The sequence below is a fragment of the Physeter macrocephalus genome, chromosome 18, assembly GCF_002837175.3.
Source record: "Physeter macrocephalus isolate SW-GA chromosome 18, ASM283717v5, whole genome shotgun sequence".
Lineage (NCBI taxonomy): Eukaryota > Metazoa > Chordata > Mammalia > Artiodactyla > Physeteridae > Physeter > Physeter macrocephalus.
This window is the reverse complement of record NC_041231.1, coordinates 36,596,154-36,619,179: the sequence shown is the minus strand read 5'-3', so window position 1 is coordinate 36,619,179 and position 23,026 is coordinate 36,596,154. Positions and strand designations below refer to the sequence as shown.

Below are 23,026 nucleotides of genomic sequence, written 5' to 3'. Positions count from 1 at the left end.
TGAATAAGACAACTCATGATTTTACATCTCTACTCTGGCAATAATAACTTTGCTTAAAAAAAAACAACTTGAAACTGGAATGCTATAAGGATTTGTATTTTTACATCTCTACTCTGGCAATAATAACTTTGCTTAAAAAAAAACAACTTGAAACTGGAATATATCTATAAGGATTTGTATTGATACATGGTGAGAAATTCTCACTGCTTTATGCCAGAAATCAAGAGGAACAAAAGATTCATGAATAAATCACACTAATATATTTAAGCATAATCATGTTTCAAAATGCAGTTGAAGGAAACTTATTGAAACAAATCACACCTTTGTGCCATTCTTCAGATTATTTGACTTGAATTATTTTGTAAATGGAATCCAGTTGTGGAGTCAATTAGTCATGAGTTTACTGATTTTAGCAAACTAATTTATTAGATTAAATTTGCTCACAAAAAATAGCTGGCTTTTTCTGGAAATGTTTATTAAAATATATAGGAAAGGCCTTTATTGTAACTAAAAGTGCCCAAGTATAATAGGTACCATGTTATAATAGTAATTATTTACAATATATTTTCAGAAAAAAAAGACAATACTCAGATTAAACACAGAAAAGAAAACATCACATCTTTAACACTTGATATTCCCATTGATTCTTTATATTCCGCAATTGGAAGATAATTCCCCATGTTTAGTTTTCTATCTATTCCAGGAGATCTGTGTTGAAATTTTTTTTGGCCATGAGAAACTGTGATTCTCTATGGGATCTTTTCAGCTTTGCACGCCGGTTTTGGAACCAGATCTAAAATTAAGGAAAAAGAAAACAGATCTCAGAAATGTTATTTTATTATTCTTAACATGTTAATTACCACGAGTAATAACTAAATTAAAAAATTACCTGGATTCTGTCTTCCTCTAGGTTCAATTTTCGAGCTAAGTCTTCTCTGATATCAATGCCAGGATAGCAGTTTACTCTAAAGACATTTTCCAACACTTCAATCTAAGAATAAGGAAACAGTTATTTAAAGTGTTGATCTTCGGTATGTCATCATAAAATAGACTTTAATTTGTACAGCAACATAACTGCATTTAAATCTTGGGCAATTAATCTGTATGCCTTTTTAAAAAAATTACTATCCAGAAACTGTTAAAGAAAAGAGAGAGAGAGAGATACAGTCTATTGTTTCATTAATAAGGATTCTAAACTGAGATCCCAAAGTGGATAGGTTTTGCCCAACAGGGTGTCAGTTAAAGCCTTTGTATTAGAGCGTTGGTTGAAAAAACTTCCTACCTGGTTTTGAGTAAAAGCGGTTCTGGGTCTTCGGCCTCTATACCAACTCAACTCTCTTTTCAAAGAAAGTCTTTCTGAGGCTGAAAAGTAATCTTCATATTTCAAAACATTTTCTTCCGGCACTGAGTGATCCACAGTACAAGGTAATGAGATCCCATTAGGAGGACTCGGGACATGTAGACATAGGTTAACCTCTTTCCCTAAAAACAGAAAAATAAATCCCACCTTAGATGTCCAATTCTATATTCCACAAAGTTCTATAAGAAGTAATTTCAGGAACTTGTCTTTAATTTTCCTAGTAGAATTCTTCTGTGTTTCACAGGAGAACTGACCTTCCATCGACCAAAATCCAAAAAGCAAACAAAAATGAGAACCCTGCCTTGCTGATAGAGGTCACATTTTGGCCTCTGAATGTCATTTATTTTTCAGTGAAAAGAGATTTAGAATATCTGATGTGGCAAATAAACCCAGAGATCTTCTGAAGAAAATGAAGGTTCTTGGCATTTCCTGTGAGTGAACTTCATATCCACTTGGATCTAAGGCCGATGTTCTTTTTATTTCCCGTAGGACACAGCGGGAGGCATTAAAAGTGCTAGATTCTTCAATTATGCAATTGGATGAAATTGCAGTTTTTCTCTAAGTCTATGTAGTATGAAAAAAAGGCCAAATTAAACATTGCAAACGAATTAACAAAGAATTTTAAAAATTAAGTTGTGGCGTACCTGAAGAGCTGCAGGTGTCTGCCCAGGGCCTGTGGGGTTTCATTGATGGAACACAGTCTTTCTTCTGGTCCAGTCCTAAGATGCTCTCAATTGAAAAGGAGCAGGGCGAGGGTTTGCTTTTCCCAAGCCGAGCACCTTCCTGAAGGCTGGGAGACATCCTCGTGTGGGCTGTACAGAGCTATAGCTCTGGCCTCTCCACTCCTCCCTGGCTGGCTCTGCCCCCCGTGTACCGGGCTGGACCTTCCTGCAGTTCACCTTATGGCTCCGCTGACGATGGGGGCTGGATTTAGAACGTCACTAATTAAAATCCCGTCTTAGAAAGTTTTAGCATGTCAATGAACACTGGCCCAGCCAGCAGCTCCAGGAGTTAATTGTTTATTTGTTTGCAAGTAATTAGCAACTAATGGCTACACCAGGGGGGCCACGTATAGGGACAGAAAGTGTTATCTCTCCTAAGCAGAACACAGACTTAACTTTCTCGAAAAGAAGAGATGCACAGACTAGCACTCCTCTTTTATTTGAAATCATTAATGTATAAAATCATGCTTTTTATTCTGAAGTTTACACTTTCATGAACTCCAGTTACCTAATACAGGCAAGATAGGAGAGCAGTCAAGTAATAAATAATCTAATTTAAGTGAATTTTCTTCCAAAGAAATTGGAAAAAATAATAATCCCTTAATGCTATTATGGTAATTCTGATGAAAAGGCCTGTTTTTCACATGCATATGTAATAGTGAATGTTGTCAATGAAAACACAATAGTATTTGGAGTGCAGCATACTGGAAAAGGTTGGCAATGTTATTAACACTGAGTTTAATTGTCTTCCAAGTGCCTGGATTAATTCATAAGGAACAGTTGCACCAAGTATTTTAAATAATTAATGAGCTAATTCTCTTCTTTCATCTTTTCTTTTAAATGAGAGAGATACAAGTTTATATGAAGATTCATATGTAACCGCCTCCAAGCGACTAAAAAGTATGACTATTCAAACTAAAGGAAGAATTTCTCTCCCATCATAGTTGTTTCAAAGAAAAAAAACAGTTTATCTTTTAAAGAAAAATTTCTCTCTGTTGATATTTGGAGGGACTGGAGGGTTTTCATGAGGACAATAAGGTTTGTGAAAAATAACCAAGAACAGAATATTTTAATTTCATCATCCTAAGAAAACATGAAATTAAAAGAGAAACACAGCTGCTAATGGGGAAGATTCTGAAGTGGCCACTTCCTACCAAAGTTGTGACACTTTTAGTTCTTGTACTCTCCTGCTCCTCTTCTTCCAATACCTTCTTGATGATAAATTTAACTGGTCAGCTTTATCCAGCATTTAAACAACTATTGGGCTTTTCTTGTGGGAAGACGAAAAGTAGTCTGTGTCATAGAGGAAACAGCCTCTACAGGACTGAGCTCAACTTCATCAGATTTTGCCCTATCATGATGTCACTTCCTATCACAATGTCATAAATACCAAGCTAAATTCCTCCTTACACTAGCTCTAGAGTGAATAAAGGATTCACACACAAAGCATCAACAGGCACACAAGATAGATTTATAAATATACAAGTAAAGCCAATCTGACAATGAATAAACTAGTAAAACATTTGTACCTTGTGGAGGTTTTGCCTGTAGTGTCTTGGGAGGTAGACTGTGCAATGGTGAGGGTGACCTTACTCTGGGAAGACTTGGAGGAAGAGATTGATTCAGGACCTCCCAGATTCCTTTCTCTCCTTTGAAACATTCATTCATTCATCCATTCATCCTGCAGTTGGGTGAACATCTACTGAGTACCAGAAAAAACAGAATAGGATCCTTGCCTTCATGTGCCCATGAAGCTCACAGCGGGGGTGGGAGTGGGGAGACAGGCAACAAACAATAATTGTAAATAAGTAAATAATCTCGTACATTAACCAGGGATGAGAATGGAAAAAGAGAAAAGGTTAAGTCAGGTAAGGGAGGTGGAAGGACGCCTCACTGAGACCTTCAACCCCACAGATTAGTGCCCTAGAGGCACAAGTTTCAAGGATGCCACAACACATGCTGAAGCAGCTCCAGTCCCCAATTTCTTCTTTACGAACACAAACATTGCAATATTTTTATTTCTCCTGAGTTGATTTTATCTGGACTTACTTACAACATTTTATAAATGGATGAGTAGATGGAAATAAAAGATAGAAAAGAATTTCTTTTAAAATGTGGAGGAAATGTTTTCTCATATACTCATATAATGAATTTTTATAGAGCGCTTAACCTGTGCCAGACACCATTCTAGGTGCTAGAGATTAGTGATAAACAAAACAAGGTAATTTTAGAGAGTGATAAACTCAGTGAAAGGAATAAACAAGGTGTGGTGATAAAACGTAACAGGGGTAGGGGTGGAATGGGAAGAGGGTCTTTAAGTATTGATGGTCAGGGAGGCCTCTCTAAGGAGGTGACATTTTAGCTGAAGCTGAGGATGAGAGAAAGCTAGCATGCCAAGATCTTGAGAAAAAGCATTCCAGTCAGAAGGAACAGCAAGTACAAAGGTCTTGCAGCTGAAAAGCATTGGAATATTTGAGGAAGAAAAGGGCAGTTAGCCAGAGGGAAGTGAGTTGTACCAGATGCTATTGTTTGGAGAGCCAGGCCTGGCTGGATAATAGATGCCTTTATAAAGACCACTGTAAGGAGTTCAAGAGCAAAGGGAACCCACGGCAGGGTTTTAAGTTGGGACTAATGATAGTCTGAGCTGTTTTTACTCACAACACTTCTGACACCAAATGTGTATGGGTTTTTCCATACCAAGCAATTCTCCATTTCTCTGCAGACATCAACAGGGTATCCTACAATTCAATTCTGACACTAACTGCCTGGAGTTAGTGCAGACCCCACAGGTTAAGGGCTCACTTCCACAAGACTACCCCCACTTTAGAAACTAGTTTGCAAGTCCCAAGTTGCCACGTGTACTTCTGACCAACCAACTGTACATCTGGGGTTCCCACGACCCACTTCTCAGGTTCAATTATTTGCTAGAATGGCTCACAGAACTCAGGAAGGCATGTTGCTTATGTTTACTAGTTTATTGTAAAGGATACAACTCAGAAACAGTCACATGGAAGAGATGTATAGGGCGAGGTATGGGGGAAAGTTCAGAGAGCTTCCAGGCCCTCTCTGGGCACACCACTCTCCCAGTGAACACCATTTCAATGTGTTCGCCAACGTGGAAGCTCTCTGAACCCTGTCCTTTAGGGGTTTTTATGGAAGTTTCATTACATAGGCAAGACTGAATAAATCATTGGCTATTGGTGATGGATCTCAATCTCCAGCCCCTCACCCCTCCCCTGAGGTTGGGAGGTGGGGCTGAAAGTTACAAGCCTCTAATCTAGGTTTGGTTTTTCTGGCAACCAGCCCCCATCTTGAAGCTATCTAGAACCCACCAAGAGTCATGTCATTAGAATAAAAGATGCTCCTATCACTCTTATTACTCAGGAAATTCCAAGAAATTTAGTAGCTGTGTGCCTGGAACTTGGGACAAAGACCAAATATATTTCTTTTTATTATATCACAGATAGGATTTACGGTTTTAAAACCCCACCCTGGCTGCTACGTAGAAAGAGACCGAAGAGTGGTAAGTGTAACCAGGAAGATCAGTTGGGAGGTGTTTATTCAATACCTTTTAACTGAGCATATACTAATGTGAGGCATTGTTCTAGGTATGATGAAAACAGAGATAGTTGTCTGGGGCAAGAGATGATGGCTAATAGTGGATTTGGGGAGAGGTACAATTCTTCAGGAGGTTGTGGAAGACTGAGTAATTGAATAATTAGTACCAATTCTTCAATCCCTGTAATATACTATATAGCCACCCCCTTGCTGTGGCCTCATAGTGGATATAGTGTACTTCCCACTCCTTACCTTTAGGCTTGTCTATGTGACTTGCTTCAGCCAATGGGAAGTGATGTGAGCAGAAGCTTGAAATGTGCCAGCATGACTGCTTTTCCCTCCTGAGCTTCTGATATCACCATGTGGTCATCCCTGGGGTAGCTGCTGCCCCTCAGCCTGAGCCCCAGAATGAACACACAGACCCCAACCCATCCAGCGGCCTGCAGTCAAATAGGCAAGCCCAGGCAAACACCAACTGACCTACAGTATTGTGAGCGAGAAAAATAAATATTTGTTGTTTAAGCCATTGAGATTTTTGAAGTTATTTGACACATAGCATTGTGGAGGAAATAGCTCATCCATTCAGGGATAGAAAAACATCCTGCTGATGGGCTGGTGGAGATGAAGGAAAGAGAGGCATTAAGGATGACTGTTTTTTGGCTTGAGCAAATATCGTGTCATTTACTGGGGTGTGAAAGCCTGGATTAGGAGAGGAAAGGTTTGGCGAGAAGTGAAGAGTTCCAGTATGGATAGCAAGTAGGCTACTGGGTTTATGAGTATGAGCTCCGGGCTGAATCTCTTAAGTTTGTGCATTACCAGCATAAATCATAGGTATTAAAGCCATTAAAAGCTAGAGGTTTGCATGAGATCACCAGTGAATGGACCTAGATACAAGAAGGATCTTAGGACCAAGTCTGAGGTATTCCAACATTTGGAAATTGGAGAAGATGTGCTAGAGAAGGAACTAGAGAAGGAAACAGCTAGTAAGGCAAGAGAAAAATCTGGAGATACAGTAATTGACCCAAGAGAGGAAAAAGGGCCAAGGAGAAAGATGGCTACAATAGCATCTCAAGTGGTCTTCCTGCTTCCATCCTTGATCTCCTATGGTTTTCTATCAACACAGTAAGCAGCCAGAGGGATCATTTAAAAACAAGTCAGTTCAGGGAATTCTCTGGAGGTCCAGTGGTTAGGACTCCGTGCTTCCACTGCAGGGGGCACGGGTTCAATCCCTGGTTGCCTGGTTGGGAATAAGATCCTGCAAGCCGTGCAGTGTGGCAGAAAAAAAAAAAGTTCATATCATAACTCTGCTCAAAAAATGGCTTCCCGGGCTTCCCTGGTGGCGCAGTGGTTGGGAGTCCGCCTGCCGATGCAGGGGACGCGCGTTTGTGCCCCGGTTCGGGAGGAACCCACGTGCCGCGGAGCGGCTGGGCCCGTGGGCCATGGCCGCTGAGCCTGCGCGTCCGGAGCCTGTGCTCCGCAGCGGGAGAGGCCACAGAGGTGAGAGGCCCGCGTACCGCAAAAAAAAAAAAAAAAAAAAATGGCTTCCCATCTCAGTAAAAGTCAGTCTTTATAGTGTCCTACAGGCACTGACATGATTTGCCAGCCCCCCCTTCCCTATCTGATCTTACCTCTTATTACATCTCCCATGCTCACTTTGTTCCAGCTACACTGGACCTCTTCCTGAAAACACAGGCACAATCCTGCTTCAGGAGTTTACACTGGTTGTTTTCACTACCTAGAATGTTCTTCCTTCACATATCCTCATGGACTCCTCTGTTACCTCCTTCGAGTATTTCCTCAAATATCATTTTCTCAATAAGGCTTACTCTTCCTGCCCCTTTAAAAATTTCAACCTCTCTTTCAGGATTCCTGAGGCCCTCTGCCCTGCTCCAATTTTTGTTAAAAGCATTTACTACCTTTTGCCTTTCTATATATCCTTTTTTGTTGTTGTTTTGTTTTTGGTTGTTTTTTTTTTTTTGTCTGCACAGCACAGCATGCGGGATCTAAATTCCCTGATCAGGAGTCGAACCCATGCCCCTTGCAGTGGAAGCATGCAGTCTTAACCACTGGACCGCCAGGGAAGTCCCTTATATATCTGTTTATTATGTTTATTGTTTACTGCCTGTTTCCTATCTCTAGAATTTTTGTCTGTTCTGTTCATTCTAGCATCCAAAACAGTACTCGGCTCATACTAGATGAAAGAATAAATGAATGGTCAGCTGTGTCAATGCTGCTGAGAGGCTGAGTGAAAATATACTAGGTTTGTTAACAAGGGGGTTACTGTCAACCTTGGCAAACTGGAGGGTAAAGAAAAAAGCCAGACTTGAAGTAAACTGGAGAGTGAATGGGATATTTCTGTTCTAGCAATATGCTGGACCATATTCCTTGAAAGACCCTTCAACTACAAAACAATTAGATCCGGGGTAAAATATACCTTCAAATACATTGCTGAGATCCCCATAAGTAAGGGAAATTTTGTTTGTTCACCAAACAAAACAATAAAAACCCAACAACCAAGAAATGAAATCAGAACTGGGAGCAGTGATCAGTAAACAAACAATAAATACGAGGTAACCCACAAGGGAAAAATCCTTAGCATCACTCAAACCAGGATTCCTCAGGCTAGCAGTAGACAGGGGCGGGGGGGCACCAAACTGACCTCTCTTACTTCAGGCCACTTCGATAATGGTTCCTGGCAAAAGCAGACCAAATTCTTTCTGGAAGAAAGTCTCCCTAATTTAGGTCCACAGGATTCCCACAGATTAAAAGTAAGCAAATATAACCTCACAATCAAAGATTGGCAAGCACATGAGGCCAGCTACCATGACATGTGTAGAGGCCAACATGGAGAGGAATTGAGGTTTCCTGTCAATAGCCAACACCAACTTGCCAGCTATGTGAATGAGTCACTTGGGAAGTGAATCCTCCAGCCCTACTCAAGCCTTCAGATGACTGAAGCCCCAAATGACACCTGATCACAATATTAACAGAGACTCCAAGACAGGACTAGGTATCCAAGTCGCTCCTGAATTCCTGACATAGAGAAACTGTAAGAGGTATTAAATGAATACTACTGTTTTAAACCACTAAGCTTTGGGATTTATACAGCACTATATAATTTATATCCAAGTCGCTCCTGAATTCCTGACATAGAGAAACTGTAAGAGGTATTAAATGAATACTACTGTTTTAAACCACTAAGCTTTGGGTGATTTATACAGCACTAGATAATTTATCTAAAAAGCTCCTCATTAAACAAAACTGGGCACAGGGAACTCTACTCAATACTCTGTAAGGGCCTATAAGGGAAAAGAATCTAAAAAAAAAAAAACTGGATATAGGTATATGTATAACTGATTCACTTTGCTGTACTGCAGAAACTAACACAACATTGTAAACCAACTATACTCCAATTAAAATAAAAAACAAACTGGGAAGGGGGAACCTGTAGGTAGACTGGTCAACAACAATAGATAGAACACAAATTACCAATATTGGGAATAAAGAGGTGATATCACTACAGAAATTGCAGACATTAAAAAGATAAAAGAATATAATGAACAACTTTATATCAGTAAATTCGACAACTTACATGAAATAGGCAAGTATCTTGAAAAATATATGATTACCAAAACTGAGACAACATGAAATAGAAAACATGCCTAGTTCTATATCTATTAAAGAAACTGACTTGGTTATCAAATTCTTTCCCACAAAGAAAACTTCAGGCCCAGATAACTTCACTGGTGAAGTTTATCAGACATTTAAAGAAAATCTTGGGACTTCCCTGGTGGCGCAGTGGTTGAGAATCCACCTGCCAATGCAGGGGACACGGGTTCGATCCCTGGTCTGAGAAGATCCCACGTGCTGTGGAGAAACTAAGCCCGTGCGCCACAACTACTGAGCCTGCGTTCTAGAGCCTGCGAGCCACAACTACTGAGCCCATGTGCCATATCTACTGAAGCCCGCGTGCCTAGAGCCTGTGCTCCGCAACAAGAGAAGCCACCACAATGAGAAGCCGGTGCACCGCAAAAAAGAGCAGCCCCCGCTGGCCACAACTAGAGAAAGCCCGCGCGCAGCAACAAAGACTCAACATAGCCAAAAATAAATAAATAAATTTATTAAAAAAAATTTTTTTTCAGCAAATTAGGTTAGAAGTAACTTTCTCAATCTGATAAAGGGCATCTATAGAAATAATCGGTTAACATACTATTTAATGGTGAAAAATGGAATGTTTTCTCCCTAAGATTAGGAACAAAGCAAGGATGGTCACTTTCACCATTTCTATTGAACACCAGTGCAATAAAGAAAGAAAAAGAAATAAAGATCATATAGATCAGAAAGGAAGAAGTAAAGGGTCTCTTTTCACAGATGACATGATTGTTTACAATAGAAAACTTTTAAGAATCTGCAAAAGCTACTAAAACTAATAAGTGAATTTAGCGAAGTCATACTATAAAGGTAAATATACAAAAATCAATTTAATCCCATACATTAGGAGCAAACAAACATATACTTATGCTATGATCCAGCAATTCCATTCCTAGAAAAATTAAAACAGGTCCACAAAAAGACTTGCATGAGAATATTCACAGAAGCTCTACTGATAATAGCCCAAACTAGCAACTAGGTGTCTATCAATAGGAATGCAGATAAACTATGGTATAATACAATACTAGAATACAACTCAACAATATAAAGGTATTGATATATAGTATCAATATACGGAACAACACTGATGAATTTCAAAAGCATTTCAAAAACATTATAGGTCAAAGAAGCCTTATACAAAAGAATACATGAAGTTTGATTTACTTATGTGATGTTCCAGAACAGATAAAACTAGTTTATATTGAAAAAATCAGAATTTGGGGTTGGAGGCAGAGAATGAATGGGAAGAAGAATCAGGAAACATGGGGGGGTGATGGTAATGTTCTATATCTTGCTAGGTTTTGGATTACACAGATGTATTCACTTGTCAATATTTATTAATACTCTAAGATTTATTCACTTCACTGTATGTAAAATTTTATCTGTTAAAGCATAAACGAGTGCTGAACTATAGTTAATGTTACACATGCTAAAGAGTTTAGGGGAGAAGTATATTGATGTCTGTAACTTTAAAATGCATAAAAAATAAAATAGATTGGTGGATGGATAGATATGTGATTATAATTAAACATTATTCTATAATTGTAAACAAATAGAACTTCTAGTCCCAAAAAGTTTTCTAAAATGAGAGACATGTTCTGTGTTTGCACTATCCAATATGGTAGCCATTAGCCACATGTGGCTAATGAGCACTTGAAATGTGGCTAGTGCAAGTGCTGGTGCAATTAAATTTTAAATTTAATTCTCTTGTAATTTATTTACATTTAGGTAGCCACATGTGGCCAGTGGCTACTATATTGAACAGCACAGACAGAGAATATTGCCATCACTGCAGAAAGTTCTGTTGGACAATGCCGGTCTAGAAGTACAGAACAATGTAGAAAATAGTGATGATGAAAACAGACATCCTTGTTTTGTTCCTGACATAAGAATAGTGTTTCACCACTAATGTAATGTCTACTGTTGGTTTCTAATAAGTGCTGTTTATCTAGAGTAATGTTATAATGAATACAAACACAAAATATCTATAGTGATTTATAGCTTTTAAAGCATTTTTAGTGTATTTGTGCTTAATCCTTTAATAAATGCTCCACTATTTGGTAGCTGAGAAAACAAACTGAGAGTTCAGTTGTAATTTACAGAAGTCACCAAATAGCAGTGGCAGAGCCTTGACTTTTCCATCTCCAAATTCCCTGTTCTATTGATTTTATCAATTAATGGTCACTGTAACATCTTCACCAATGATCTCATGATACAAACATCAAAGTGTACTGATCAATTAAGAAGAAGGTTGTGAATCTAATTGGGAAAAGAACTTGCAAAAGAACAGACACATGTATATGTATAACTGAATCACTTTGTTGTACAACTGAAACTAACACAACATTGTTAATCAACTATACTCCAATATAAAATAAAAAGTTAAAAAGAAAGAAAAAGGTTGTGAAACCTTGCTTATGATCAATCCTCAATATCTTTCAACAATTATTTTGAGATGAGAAATAAAAGCCTGACACATTGACATTGAAGAGACTTTAGGAATTGTAAAATTGGATAGCCTATATTTTAAACATCTACATGTTCAAGGTGAAGTAAAAGTTGAGAGGTTTATGTTTTATTTTGCTTTAGTAACTTGTAAATCAACTCACGCTTTGCTAACATTTATTTTCTAATTATGTATTTCAATTAAGTCCCAAATCATTAACTATCAGGAAAAATGCCCAATGTGTTAGGTGTTTTGGCAGAGATTTTTATAAAGCAGTCATAGCATAATAAGAAATAAAATCAGGGGATTCCCTGGTGGCGCAGTGGTTGCGCGTTCGCCTGCCGATGCAGGGGAACCGGGTTCGCGCCCCGGTCTGGGAGGATCCCACGTGCCGCGGAGCGGCTGGGCCCGTGAGCCATGGCTGCTGAGCCTGCGCGTCCGGAGCCTGTGCTCCGCAACGGGAGAGGCCACAACAGAGGGAGGCCCACATACCACAAAAAAAAAGAAAAAAAAAAAGAAATAAAATCAGCCTGTGAGCATAATAAGAAAGAAATGCAATAAGCGAAGCTTTAATGACATTTGCCCCTTACTTTTGCACAGGAATTACACTGTTCTATTTGAGACCCTCAGTATTTTTAAATATTAAAATGTGTTTTCTAAAATAAAATACTTTATTTTTTACTATTACACATACAGTATCTCCTAGAGCAATGCTAAAGTAGACATTCAATAAATATTTGAATGAGTGAATAAACGGATGGATGGATAGATGGATGGATGGATGTGACTAGGAAGAGGTGACATTTGTAAGCTGGACAGGCAATGTAAATTCTGTGTGTTTACTATTGTTGCCATTGCTTTTTAATGTGTAAAAGTATTCCCAGTTTTCTATGAACTACTTATGTACGACTCCAGGGTAATCCACAAATTAGACATTATGATATTCTGAAACTATAATTAAATAAAAAGTGAGATGGGGGATTCATTTTTTAAATCTGAGCTTAAAATTTAAAAATCCTGAGGCACAATTCATATCTGTGACACTCTGTCATTCTTCAGGCCCTCCTCAGCCATCATTGTTACTTGAAACACATGGTATATTTCCCAGGGGCTACAAGGTTCAGGACAGTTGGGACTATTTCACACACTTCTGTCTCTCCCAGCACCGCTCAGTGCCCATCAAACAGGAGATATTAAATAAAGATTTGTAGAATAAGTTCACTCTATTTATAACATTTAGAAAACATTTGAGGCTTTGCTCTTCTCAACCTCAAGAGTATAGTTTCATATTTTTACACTTTCAAATCAGTCAAAATTGTTTGCAGTATCGTGCCTTGCATATATCAAGCCCTTGATTTTAAAAATTTGATATAAAATCATCTAAAACTCTGATATATTTCTATTTTTAAAAAAATTCATTTAATACTATGGTACATAGAGTAAAATATGATAGTCTCTTTCAATTCTACCCCATTTTTACTCTCCAACCCACTGGCCACCACTAACAGTTTAATGCTGCTCCTTCCTGTCTTTTTAGAATGCCTTGACATAAAGAGGTAGATGCATGCACACACGTTTTTATCCACATGGAGTCAGACACACATACTATTCTGCAATGTGGTTCCCCCACACTGACATGACATGACATCAGCACGCACAGCTCTACCTCATTCTTCAACAGCTGCTTGGTGCTACATCAAGTGGAAGAACCATAATTTATTGAACTATACCCCTGATAATGGCACTTACGTTTGTCTCCAATTTTTTAAACTATAACAAACAATGACTACCTTGTTAGCACATAGGCAGGAGTATTACCATGAAAAAGTTTCTTTGAAGAATATATTATTTCTTTATCATCCAAAAATAAACCAGAATTTATTATGAAAAAAAAGAATATATTATTTTTTTGCTGGATTCTGCCATATTTCCTTCTAAGAAATCTTTACCAATGAACACTCCCACCCAACCTAGCCCTTGTCTTTATGTCCTCCCCAGATTGACAGTGGGAACAAGAAAACTCAGGGCTAGGTTAAATTAGACTCAGGATTTCCCCAGACTCAATAATCAAAGATAAAATAGTTTAGGATTTAAGGCTCCCAGGGGCTCAGTCCTACACGTTAGTGCCATTTAATCTAATCATTGTAGTTTAAATGAGAGTTGTCAGTTAACCTGAGAACCTGATTGTTATTTATAACATTGTTTCTGGAGGGTAAACATCATGGTTCTTATCAACTTAAAAACAACTTTTTGAATCACAACAAACATTTATTAAACTCCAGCATATATCAGGGATGTACTAGGTAACCAGGGGATGAAATTATTTCTGCCCTCAAGAAACTCATGATCAAGAAGGTCGTCATTAATATTAATTTTGTTCAGTGTGATAATGAGATTATGGTTATATTTTTTTAAATGCCCTTCTAAAAGAGATTCTACTTAAGTATTTACAGGTGAAATTTCAGAATGTCTGGGTTTTGGTTGAAAATACTTCAGGAGGGCTTCCCTGGTGGTGCAGTGATTAAGAATCCCTCTGCCAATGCAGGGGACACGGGTTGGAGCCCTGGTCCGGGAAGATCCCACATGCCGCGGAGCAACTAAGCCCGTGAGCCACAACTACTGAGCCCACACACCACAACTACTGAAGCCTGCGCGCCTAGAGCCCGTGCTCCGCAGCAAGAGAAGCCCCGCAACGAGAAGCCGGCGCACCGAAACGAAGAGTAGCCCCTGCTCGCCACAACTAGAGAAAGCCCGCGCACAGCAGAGAAGACCCAATGCAGCCAAAATAAATAAATTTAAAAAAAAAATCTTATATTATAAAAAAAAAAGAAAAGAAAAGAAAATACTTCAGGAAAACCCTGAAAGAAAACAAAGTTAATTGAAGCAAGTGTTGCAAAATGTTGGTAAGTGCTGTATTGGACTGATGGGTATATGTGGATTCACTGTCTCTAATGAATAGAAATATAATAATGTGGGTTCACTATTTTCTCTACTTCTGTAAATAAATAACAAAATTCTCTTATTCTTCTAGGAACACCAATCAATAAATACAAAATTTCAATATAAGAATATAATAAAGATGTGTGCACAAGAGGCTATGGGAGCAGAAAAGGGCCCAGATGGCTTGAGTGAGACTGAGAAGGGCTGAGGAGTGGTAAGAGCACAACTCTGGTGTCATACTACTTGGGTCCAAATTCCAGCACTGCGCCTTTTTTTAACTATGTGACCTTGGGCATGTAACTTAGCCTCTCTGTGCTTCAGTTTCCTCTGTAGTTAAATGGGGATAATTATAGTACCTAACTGAGGATCAAATGAGATAATACTTGCAAAGCCCTTGAAATAACACCTGACACATAGTAAACATTATGTAAACTGCTTGCTATCATTTATTACCATTATCAATGTTACTATGAAGGCTTTTCAGAGATGTCTTCAGGTAGAGATGTTTCAAGAAAAGGTCAGAGAAAAGCAACGTAATGAAGGCCAGTCAGGTACAGGTGTGTGTGTGTGTGTGTGTGTGTGTGTGTGTGTGTGTATGTGTGTGTGTGTGTGTGTGTGTCTGTTGAGGGGAGTAAGAGGGAGGAAGTGAACCTCATTCCCATATTTCTAGCTTACGTGACCAAATGGATAATGACATCATTAACAGAGGGAAAAGAGATGAAGGAGAGTTTACCACTTGAAAACTGTATTTCTAATCATATGAACAAATGACAAAGTATTTAGCAAACTGAATTACCTCAGAATTAAAATATAGTTCCCAGATTGAGAAGGTAAAAAACTGATGAAAAATTGGCAGCATGCAAGTTAAATGATAAAGATTCTAAAAATACTTTAGGGGATTTTATCTGGAATAGTAAACATTATTGTTATACAGCTCACATATATAACCTAAATAAATGAGTTCATTTTAGTACTAGAAGATAACTGGAAATAACATTTCAGAAATCTAGCAACTCAGATATTAGTGGAATTGCCTTAAAATAAATACATATTTCTAAAAGGTTATAATCAAATAAGGCAGGTGTCATGGTTACCACTGGATCCTTTCACATAAGTACTACCTGAGAATTCTCGGCAGTGTTTGGGTCCCCATTAAAGCAGATACATGTATGGGGGGCAGGGGCAGAAAAGAGAAAAAAATCATCTCTGGAATATTTTACTTTGAGTACCCTGAGGTCATATCCCCCTCCAGGAACCACGCTTTCTTCCTGTCAACAGCCATGACATCTATTTACTTAATAATTTCTCTTTAAAATTTGAAAAAACTTTAAGGGAAAAATAAAGAATTTAGCAACATGTCATTGGTCTATTCATGAGTATACCTATGCACCAATTTTCATTTTAATATTTAATGTTATCTATTTAATTTTGAAAGAATCTCAAACTTTCAGAAAAGTTGCAAGTATAGTACAAAAAACTTTTCTCTCCAACCATTTGAGAGTAGTTGCTGACATCATGCTCCATCACCACTAAATACTTTAGTGTGTTTTTCCTGCAAACAAGGACATTCACCTAAATAATCACAATAAAATCATCAAAGTCAGGAAGTTAACACTGATACATCACTACCACCTAATCACCAAACCCAATTCAAATTTCACAATTGTCCCAAATAACATCCTTTACAGTGAAAGGATCCAGCTCAGAATCACAAACTGCCTTCAATTGTGTTGCTTTAGTCTCATCCAATCAGCAACAGATCCTCTAGTATTTCTTTGACTTTCATGACCTGGACACTTTTGAACATTACAGTCAGTTACTTTATAGAAAGTCCTTCATTTAGGGTTTGTTTGATGTTTCCTCATGATTAGATTCAGGTTAAGCATCTTTGGCAGGATGACACAAAAGTGATGCTGTGTTCTCATTTCCTAACAGGTAGCAGATAATTTTGATTTGTCTCATTACTGGTGATTTTAACTTTGAGTATTTGATTAAGATGGCATCTGCCAGGTTTTCCCACTATAAAGTTACTCTTTTCACCTTTATAATGTAGTATTTTTTTGGCGAGGTATTTTAAGCCTATGTAAATATTTTGTTCCTCAACAAACTTTCTATTTATTCATTTCTTTATATCAGCAGGGACTCATGGTTTCCTATTTTATTTATTTATTTATTTATTTATCTTTGGCTGTGTTGGGTCTTCGTTGCTGCGTGAGGGCTTTCTCTAGTTGCGGTGAGCAGGGGCTACTCTTCATTGCGGTGCGTGGGCTGCTCATTGTGGTGGCTTCTCGTCGCGGAGCACGGGCTTTAGGAATGCGGGTTTCAGTAGTTGTGGCTCGCAGGGTCTAGAGTGCAGGCTCGGTAGTTGTGGTGCATGGGCTTAGTTGCTCCGCAGCATGTGGGATCTTCCCGGACCAGGGCTCAAACCCGTGTCCCCTGCCTTGGCAGGCGGATTCTTAACCACTGCGCCACTGGGGAAGTCTCTCCTAAGAATCTCATATTTATTGTGACGTTGAAATTTCCCCTGATTTGGCTAATGGGATCCCCCTTCAAGTTGACTTCTGTGTTCTTTTGACACATCATTTTTGAGCACTTTCTACTTTCTAGCACAGCAAGATGTCTCAGGCACATTTTGTTCTTTTCTTGCTCTAGCCCTAGTGTCAGCCATTTCTCCAAGGAGCCCTAGTTCTTTTTAATGGAGACTGGTGTTTGGAAGCCAAGATATGGACTCAGATGTGCATTCATTGTTATTGGGGCATCTCTGCTCACAAGCCTTCTCGATGAAAAAGCTAAGAAACACATGCAGGTATGTGACATATACACACTTTACATCCAGTTTACTCCTATACATTTATTGAAATCTGTGAGTTCACATACACACCTCTAATTCCAGTCTCGTACCAGAGGATTCATTCTAACTTTCCCCCTTTCCATATTTGTAATTCCCTTCTCTGACAGTGAGAAATCTGGCTTCCCTTATCCTCAATATATTTACCTATTGCATCTATCCCCCTGTGTAACCAAACTGCCATTGCTACCACTCCTTCCCCGCAAAGATGCCCTACTTCCTCACTTGAGCTCTGACGCTTCGTCCCAGGCTGCCCTACTTCATGGAAGCCTTCCTTACTGCACTAGAGCACCAATAACCTATCCTAGGTGCACAAAAGCCCTTCTCTCCCTGCTTGGGTTCTGACACCACATACCCAAGCACTCTGTGTGGATGCCTTCTTCACCCCACTGGGGCTCTGAGGCCCTGCACTAGGCTGCCCTTCTTCATGGATATTCTCCACACCCCTTGTGTTCTGAAGTCCTGCAGTAGGCTTCCAACCTGAACAAAAGCCCTCCTCATCATGCTTGGACTCCGAAACAGCCCTCTCAGGCATCCTCACCCCACATTTGCTCCAACATCCTGCTGCTTGGGGGCTGCCCCTCCAACCAAAATGCTGTTTTTACCCATCTTGTGCTCTGACGCCCCCCTGTGTAGATAAGGGGGCTCACCTTGCATGGGCTCTGGCACCCCACACCAGGGTGCCCCTTTGTGAGGACGCCCTCCTCACCCCTGCTGGCTCCAACACCCCATTCTGGGCCCCCGTGCCTACCCACCCTGCATAGACTCCTACTTTATTTGGCCACACCTAATGGCTTTAGGGCTGAATTATTCAGAAAGGGAAGAGAAAAAAACATACGGCTGTTTTTACATGAAATCATTGTCTTCTGTTATTAAGACTTTACTTTTGACCCTGCATATAGAACATGACTTAGCTAAATCACTCATGTAATTTTTCCTTGAAACCAATACATCTCATAAAGTATTGAGTTTACTTAAGACAATGTTAATTTGCCCATGATTTATGATATCTCATATCACTAATTTATACAGTTTCTCCAACATTTGTTTCAAATCACAACTTCAATTAAAGGTGTTTTGGGGACTTCCCTGGTGGTCCCATGGGTAAGACTCTGTGCTCCCAATGCAGGGGGCCCGGGTTCGATCCCCGGTAGGGAAACTAGATCCCACGTGCACACTGCAACTAAGAGTCCGCGTGCCACAACTAAGAGTCCACATGTCGCAACTAAGAAGCCCGCATGTCGCAACTAAGAAGCCCACATGCCGCAACTGAAAAAAGATCCCACGTGTCACAACTAAGATCCGGCGCAGCCAAAAACAAATAAATAATATTCAATAAATAAATAAAGGTGTTTTTATCCAAAATCAGGGTAGAAGTCAAAATCCTCACACCTTTCCTGCTACCCTGATCTCTATGCAATTCTCAAAATAGCCAGCCACTCCTGCCTTAGGGCTTAGGGCGTCTGCCAGGTTGTTCCTCTCCAGGAACACCTTCTCCTCAGATGTCCCCATTGCTCACTCCAGTGACTCCTTCAAGTTTTTGTTCAGATGTCACCTTCTCAATGAAGTCTATTCTGACAAGCTTATTTAAAATTGCAACTGCCCCTCATCCCATTTTCCCTGCTGTTTTCCATAGCACTCCCCACTTTCTAATATACTACTGATATACTTCTAGTACTACATATTATGTTTATTTTTCATTGTCTTTCTTCCTACCATCTCCACTGAACTGTAGCTCCGCAAGGGCAAAGATTTGGAATATTTTGTTCATTACCTAATAAATATTTGTTGAATGACGACAGCCATTTCCTGAGGTAGTTTGAATCCTAAAACTAAATTCAGAGCACCATCTAGTGTTCTTAGAAGGATGTCCTGATTAACTCAGACTTCTCTGCATCAGCCATGATATAAATAGTACTGGTTTAATCAATTCTCAGTAACTGTTTTTTTACTGCCCTCTGTGGTTCCATAGAAAGTAAAAAGATTTCAGTGATTAACCTGTCATGGGACTTACTGGTTTCTCTAAAAGCAACCTCTTCTCCACTGACTTGCCTATTTCTCCCCAGAACTTCTGGGAAGTAGGAATGTCATGAAGATCTTATATCTTTTAATCTGAGGGCATCTCCCCTCCCCACACTGCCAAAAACCAAGAAACAAAAACAGGGTAATTGCCTTTGCTGGTTTGGTTACCTACACCATTTCTCCAGAATATCACAATATATATTTATTGATTAAAAATTTTTTGATTTGACCACAAAAGCCCCTAAATCAAAGTGATAAAACACTAGCAAGGGTAACGGTAATATTATTTAAAATAGTATCAGGATTCTCTAAGACAGTGAGGACAATCTTCTGATTTAGAAAATATTGGCTTCTTTAGTTATGATAAAGAGGGAAAAATGAAGAAAATGAAAGCTGCCTTAAAAGCGCTGAAACATTTAATATTTAAGAGTAAATAATGAAGAGAATACTTAGCTGATTTTTACTGAATGCTTATTGTGCCCAGCACTGTTCTGAAAGCGCATTAATCATCTTCCCAACTCCATCATGTAGGTTCTCTATATTAAGCCCCATTTGTTAGATGACGAAATGGAGACACAGAGAAGTTAAGTAACTTGACTCAAGTCACAGAACTAGTAAAGAGTGAGGCCAGGATTCAAAGCCAGCTAGGCTGGCTCCACAGTCCATGTCCATGAGCTCACGCCCATGCTTTTATTCACCTCCCAACAGAAACAGGAACGATGCTGCTTGGTTTCACAGTTCTTGGCTTGGTCAAAGAAATTAGTTTACAATGTCCTCATCTTCCAAAAACGAATCAAGGCAACCATAAAAGAAACAGGCATATACAATTATCCTAGAAATAAAGTTTTATTCTTTTCACAGTCAAGAAAGTAGAAGCTATGGAATTTGCCTTTCCAAGGATTTATGTTTTAGCCACAAATTTGCAATCTAAGGATGCTGTGGCAAAGAGCAAAAGCAACATTAATATTAAGGTCAAAGACCAGAGGGTGGTTTGCGATGGGCACAGTGAAGAATCGGTTGGTCCTGGCTGCCAACCCACCTCTTTTGGAACACACTCCTCAGAACTTCTGATTCTACCCCCTCAATTGCCCAAAGCTTCTCCCTACTCGACCACGGGTTCAAATGTTTTAGAGTCGATGGAATGACTCAGGTTCCCAAAATATCAATTAATATACTCATTTCTTGAATTTGGTTCATCTCAGCTGAATGCTAAGAAAACAGCTGAATTATCTGTTAAAGTGAGTCTCATGAAGGAGTGATTTATTAGGTAACATCTAGAATTATTTGCATTATATATTATACTCTCAAAACGAGCATGAATTACCCCAGAATTTCAGATTGATGGAGTCTTTCCGGGGATGTTTGTAAGTGGGAAGATTCCCAAGCTCTCAAGGTGATTCTGGAAATGGTGCCCCTCTCACCATCCTCAGCTGGAAACAAAGACTCTTTCCTAAATATTTACTTGACCCTTTAAATTTTCTAAAATACAAGGTTATTTGGTAAAGGGAAATGGTTATTTTCCATTTTGGATAGAGTTTGTCAGCATGTGGTTTGAGGATGACCTGCTTTGGATTTACCTGGGAGATTCCCAGTCCTACCTCTGACCTACTGCATCAGAATCTTCAGCTGGGCTCAGTAATCTGTATTCTAACAACCTCCCCCAGATGACTTTTATGTGTGCATAAGTTTGGTACCCACTAACCTAAGGGGATAATTTTAAAAGGTAAAGCACCAGTGTCATTTGGGTTGTTGGATTCTTTCCTATTATATACCGCAGACCAGAACTTCAAGAGGTAACATGTAAAAACTTAATTATAAGAAGATCAAATATAATTTTAGGAGACTAATAATTAACAAATCTACTTACAAGACTGTATGTCTTTTTTTGGTAAATTATATTGTGAAACGTCTCAATGAATTCTTTGGTGGATGTCGTTTAATCCTGCCTTGCCTTCCATAAAATTAACCTGCTGGCCAGTTTTTACGATGCTACCCACGCAAGTCTCCAGTAACCCTTGAGGCATTCTCTGAACAAGCCTCATTTCCTGTATGAAAGGAACGGAGTTTGGTCAACTGTACAGAACTTAGGCTGATTAAACTTAAACTGGTTATCAAAGGAGACTGCAATTCTGCAGTTTTAGAGGTGTTTTAAAATAGGAAATACAATCATTTTTCTGGTTTAGCAGAGTGAACAGTAGCCTAAAGCTGGAGGATCCAAATGGAAAGCCTTTTAAGATTCTAGCTTTAAAATTTGACTAAACTGCCTCTCCACCCAACTGAACGTCAACCTTGTTTTTGTTTGCTTTGTTTTTTAATCAGCTGAGCCTGGCAAGAATTCCTTGCCTCTCTCTGATAATATAATAGACTCTTGAGAATCCTTGCACAGTTTACGTGCACGTAACATACAAAACAGGAAACGATTTAACTTGATGATAATACCCCACCCAGATAATTCAGATACCTAAGATAATTTTTCATTGGAATTATTTAGTTTGGCCAAGTTAACTGGCCGAACCCCTTCAGTTGCACCATATAACTCTTCTTCACTTTGTTTTCACATATCACTTACTCCTGATTCTTATTGTCACTAACTTTCTTCTTCTTCACTTATAATCTAATTACAGTTCAACCAAGAACGTTACTTACCCTGAAAGTCTTCCTTCTTTATAGCCAGGTTGCATGGCACTGTACTGACAGATAAGAAGTGTCGAAGACCAGAGTCGTATTGCTGAGATCTGTATGATGCCGGGTACGTACAAGCAGCTGGGAACCAGTAACACTGTAAGAACTGACTCCAAACCACCTTTGAAAAACTAAAGATCTCTTCTACAGGGTGACTAGTTGATAAACAATCCAAGGGGAGAGCTCTTATTGAAAGGTTATTGAAATCTAAGGATTATTCTGTGAAACTATACTGCAAGTCTACCTGGTAAAAACTTTAAAAACTTGATTCTATTTTTCCTTCAAGAGATCATGGTAAAATCTAGTATTTGAGTTTAAAATAAGTAACTTGCATTCCGGTTACTCTATTTGGATTTGTTCCACTGTACCTGGATTTATTCCAATTTATCTGTGGAATCGAGCAACTAATAATTTTTATTCAGCATTTCTTATACTTCTTGAATGAAAATGGGATGGATTGGTGGGATTAATGGCTAGATATTTAGAAGACACTAGTGATTCTGCCATTTTCTCTGTATAATGATTCTTCTCTAAGGAATGTGGACATATAGAGATGGACAAAAGAGGCAGAAGTTCTAATCCAGACCGAGTTCTAGAAGTAGAGCTTCACTTTTCCTTCCTGTAAAAAAAGTTAGAGGCTGAAGAAGCTATTTAAAGATTCTTCCAAAACGTTAACAGAAATGCTAATCAGTTACCAGCATAATAAATCAATGCACCCTGACTTTAAAAAGACGTTTTGTGATTTATAGGAAATATGGAAGTCTGAATTGTGGCGCGTCAGTCTCTCAAGGCCAGGT

The 23,026-nt window shown here is 39.0% G+C and overlaps 1 protein-coding gene and 1 long non-coding RNA gene across 3 annotated transcripts; one reads left to right on the top strand and one right to left on the bottom strand.

Annotated features, from left to right (window-relative positions):
- Nucleotides 1-454: 454 nt before the first annotated feature.
- HESX1 (HESX homeobox 1) lies at nucleotides 455-22,257 on the bottom strand. 2 transcript variants are annotated; one of them, XM_007129648.3, is made up of 5 exons: nucleotides 22,194-22,257; nucleotides 2,005-2,284; nucleotides 1,283-1,482; nucleotides 890-991; nucleotides 606-793 (listed from the first exon to the last, which is right to left on the bottom strand). In XM_007129648.3, exons 2-5 carry the CDS (start codon nucleotides 2,159-2,161, stop codon nucleotides 695-697), a joined length of 558 nt encoding a protein of 185 aa, XP_007129710.1. In that variant the 5' UTR covers nucleotides 2,162-2,284; nucleotides 22,194-22,257; the 3' UTR covers nucleotides 606-694. The 2 variants fall into 2 exon arrangements, with proteins under 2 accessions (XP_054935726.1, XP_007129710.1); XM_055079751.1 differs by lacking the exon at nucleotides 22,194-22,257 and having other exon boundaries at nucleotides 455-793; nucleotides 2,005-2,379.
- On the top strand, nucleotides 14,809-22,277 carry LOC102988349 (uncharacterized). Its single transcript, XR_449379.2, has 3 exons — nucleotides 14,809-14,891; nucleotides 17,330-17,483; nucleotides 22,218-22,277. It is a non-coding gene; the product is annotated as an uncharacterized lncRNA (long non-coding RNA).
- The last annotated feature ends 749 nt before the right edge of the window (nucleotides 22,278-23,026 follow it).